This window comes from Oryzias melastigma, linkage group LG8 (genome assembly GCF_002922805.2).
Source record: "Oryzias melastigma strain HK-1 linkage group LG8, ASM292280v2, whole genome shotgun sequence".
Lineage (NCBI taxonomy): Eukaryota > Metazoa > Chordata > Actinopteri > Beloniformes > Adrianichthyidae > Oryzias > Oryzias melastigma.
Genome location: NC_050519.1, coordinates 19,304,069 through 19,308,189, shown reverse-complemented (window position 1 = coordinate 19,308,189; position 4,121 = coordinate 19,304,069). Strand labels below are relative to the sequence as shown.

General features: G+C 41.9%; 1 protein-coding gene across 1 annotated transcript; it reads left to right on the top strand.

Annotated features, from left to right (window-relative positions):
* The first annotated feature begins 482 nt into the window (after nucleotides 1–482).
* LOC112146827 (ATP-sensitive inward rectifier potassium channel 12) lies at nucleotides 483–3,910 on the top strand. Its single transcript, XM_024272842.2, has 2 exons — nucleotides 483–569; nucleotides 1,774–3,910. The coding sequence occupies exons 1-2, from the start codon at nucleotides 547–549 to the stop codon at nucleotides 3,386–3,388; spliced, it is 1,638 nt and encodes a 545-aa protein (XP_024128610.1). The 5' UTR covers nucleotides 483–546; the 3' UTR covers nucleotides 3,389–3,910.
* Nucleotides 3,911–4,121: the final 211 nt, after the last annotated feature.

Genomic DNA, 4,121 nt, shown 5'->3' with positions numbered 1-4,121 from the left:
ATCATTTTCATGACTTATTTAACTTGAAGCAAATCTTGGTGTTATGTTTGATAAATTTGTGTATTTAAAATTGCCAATATCTGTGTCCTTAACATTACCATCTTCTGTGCTATATTACCATTGTTAGAGTTGTTACTTATAACTTTGTAACTTTTCTTTCCTGAAATGTTTATTATTTTTGTATGAGCAGGAAGTCAATATATATATATATATATATATATATATATTATTGTTTTATGTATGATAGGGGTGGAATTAAATACGTTTTCTTCCTCCCACTCCTTTTTGAGCTTTAAATGAATCAGCATTTAATGTAAATTTGTTTTTGCTTGTATTGTATATCGTCCTCAGTTGCTCAAAACAAATAAAATTACAATTAACCATCATAATGCTATCAAATCCTATATTTTTCCCCTATTATCAGGTTGGGACTTCTGACTGAAGCTGGAACTTGTTTTATGTTGCAGAGGAACAAACCCTGCCTCAGCTGAGACGCTCTGATGTTTGGACTCCTGCAGTGGACCCCTCCAGGTGATCCTTGTAGCAATGGGAACAAGGAGATCCAACAGGTTAGAAAGCACTTCAGGACAAAACATTTTCAGATCAGTTGAGCTTTAACAACAAAAACAGAGTGAATTAACTCAGAATAAATAAAAACCATGTTCTGAGAGGTCTCTGTGGTGCTGTCTGTGTTAGTCATGAAATGTCCCGGTGGAAGGGGCTTGTTATTTGGGTTAGATGAGTCAAGCGCAGCTCAGAGATATTTACAGCAAGCAGATCTTCAGAAAGGCCATCCTGTGCTGTCCTGAACTCACACACAGACAATTCCTGCCTTCAGGGAACAGCAGGCCCTTAATAACTAGAATATTTGCGCTCTTTACATCCTACGGCAATCAGGAAACAATTTTTTGCCTTTAGAATGTTCTCTTATTAGAATTTCCTTTTGTTTTAGTTTAGTGTGGGAGTTAATTTTTTTCAAAGAGTTTAAACCGTTGGGATGTGAAGTACTGAAGGGATGGACTCTCATTGAGATGGCAGTGGGCTAATAAAGGATTATTGTTATGTGATTAAACTTAACATTATCTACATATGATGAAGTGATTGAAACATCTGTCTGTTTCTAAACAGGTTGTCTGACTGAGACTGACTCAGATATAATCCTGTAATCTGTGATGACAGCAATCCTTAGATAAACTGACCTTGTTAATGCATAATCCTCAAAGTAAATGAGAGATAGAAAGAAAAGAGTTTACAAAAATATTTCAGGTTGAAAGTTATATTCCTAAAAGTATCATTTTTATGAACCTTTTACTTATGATGTTATTTTTTTTAATCAGAGTATAATTTCCTCCTCTACAACCTCAGATTAAGATTTGGTTTGCTCCAAGACATGAGCAGATCTTGGTTCCAGTGCTTAGCTCCACCAGTTTTGAGTTAAAGTTTGTGATTTAATGTTTTTTTTATTGCACTAGAAGTGGAATGGATTGTACAAAACATCTCTACAAATGAAGGAAATAATAAAAACACAACAAAGGCTAAATGTGTGTGATTTTATACGTCTTTGAGATTGACCAAATTTGATTTTAGCACCTGATTTATCTTCAGAGCATTTTTTTTGTCACACAAAACCCTTGCTCCTCATTTCATGGTATAAGAAGCAGTGTTGGACTGAAACCAGATGAAGAGATTTTGGATGGAGTTGAGTTTAAGTCATTGATCAATAGATTTAATTTAAAGGAAACACCCTTTGATGATGACCGTCCTTTTCAACAGGTACAGCATTGTGTCAGACATCATACCTGAGGACGAACTGCAGAAGATCTCCAGCTTGGGAGTACCTAACGGCCAGGGATCCCTCAAAGTCCAAAAGTACTTTGACTCGGAAGGAGGCGACAGCAGGAGGAGGTCTGGAGCCCTTGCTGTCGTGCCGAGCACCCGGGAGCAACGAGGGATGAACAACTACAATGGCAAGGTTCTGACAAGGGGGTCCAACCAGATCCGGAGCCGTTTCGTCAAGAAGAATGGGCAATGCAACGTTGTTTTCACCAACATGGAGGAAAGGAGGCAGCGCTACCTTGCAGATATCTTCACCACCTGTGTGGACATCCGCTGGAGATACCTGTTCTCTATATTTTGCATCAGTTTTCTTCTCTCCTGGCTGTTTTTTGGCATCATCTTTTACAGTGTCTCCTTGGCACATGGGGACTTTGAAAACCTCCCAACACGGAAAGGGGACGGACTGCTTGCAGGGAGCTTACACGGACCATCTTCTGGGTACATAGCAGGAGGTCAGACTCAAAGGATGCCCTGCATCCTTCATGTCCAGGGCTTTGTGGGGGCGCTCCTGTTCTCCATGGAGACCCAGACCACTATCGGCTACGGCTGGCGCTGTGTTACTGAGGAGTGTCCTGTGGCGGTGATAACGGTGGTGATACAGTCCATCGTTGGCTGCATCATCGACTCCTTCATGATTGGCACCATCATGGCCAAGATGGCCCGACCCAAGAAGAGGAACCAAACCCTCATGTTTTCCAAAAATGCCGTCATTACCCTTCGCGATAGCAAGCTCTGCCTCATGTGGAGGGTGGGCAACCTGCGGAAGAGCCACATCGTGGAAGCGCACGTCCGCGCACAGCTCATCCGCTCCTACGTCACAGAGGAAGGGGAGTTCATCCCCCTGGAACAGATGGACCTCAACGTCGGCTACGATGAAGGCACAGACAGGCTGTTCCTCGTGTCTCCACTGGTTGTAATTCATGAAATAGACAAAGACAGCCCTCTGTACACTTTAAGCAGAGCTGATCTGGAAGCAGATGACTTTGAGATTGTTGTCATATTGGAGGGAATGGTGGAAGCCACCGCCATGACCACCCAGTTCCGTAGTTCTTACCTCGCCAGGGAGATTTTCTGGGGTCACAGGTTTGAGCCTGTGATCTTCGAGGACAGGGACTGCTACAAAGTAGACTACAGTCGCTTCCATAAGACCTACGAGGTGCCCTCGACGCCCCACCTCAGCGCCAAGGAGCTAGACGAAGCCGCCAGCCGAGCCTCCTCTGCCGCGTCTCCCGCATCACCTTTCAGATCCAAGCAAGACCTGATCCAGCGAACGCTGAGCGCCTTCTGCTACGAGAACGAGGTGGCACTGAGCGGCGGCGAGGAGGAGGAGGACATATTTGACTCCTCGCAGATCGTCGGCATGGAGAGGGCAGAGGAGAGGAGGACTTCAGTGGATTTCCACAACATGTTCCACGACAACTCCACTGTGGCTTCAGGAAGCCACAATGTCATGTGTGTCCTGGACATGGACAACAACCAGATGGAGTTTGACATCCTTCAGACTGCCATTCCTCTTGATCCCGTCACTTACAAAAGTGAGCAGGATACCTAGAAGAAAAACGAAAATAATACTCAGAGTTAAATGAGAGTTTCATTGGATTTGATCTGTGCTGAGAGTATTGAAACCCCTTTGGCCTTTCCGGTGTTTTATATTTGCATTTATGTGTTTTTCCTTTAATAGTGATGTCAATTAATCTAATTTCCTGTTCAAGATTCAGCACATGAGAATGAATTCCTAAAAGAGCCTTACAAAGGTAAAATATTCCATCTTTCAACCCCTTGATCCCTAATGATGCAAATATCAGACCACTTCTGCTCTAAATCTAACTGCAATTAGGATCTACATCAGGGGAGAGCAAACTACATCAAACCCTTTAATCTGGCCCACCAAACTGGAATAAATTATATTAATAATCCTTAATCATTTTTTATTCTCCCTGTAATTCTGGTTTCTACTTATGGATGGTGGATTATTGTTTTCCTGACATTGATATTTGTTTTTCAAGTCATTTTTCTGATCATTTAAACACCACATGAAAGCAGCATTTATCTAAATTTGCGTTTATTTCAGAGGGACATCTACCCATTGGAGCAATTTCTGCTAAAGTGACTGCAAAAGCCAACATTTTTGAAATACAAACACCAAAATGTTCTGTTTTGATAACACTTTTAATCAAAACTGAAGTAGGTTTTCGTCCAGATTTCATACTATTTCGTTTATGAAATGGATTACAAAAGACAATTGTCAAATTTGAAAACCCATTGTGGCCCAAAAGGTTTACCCA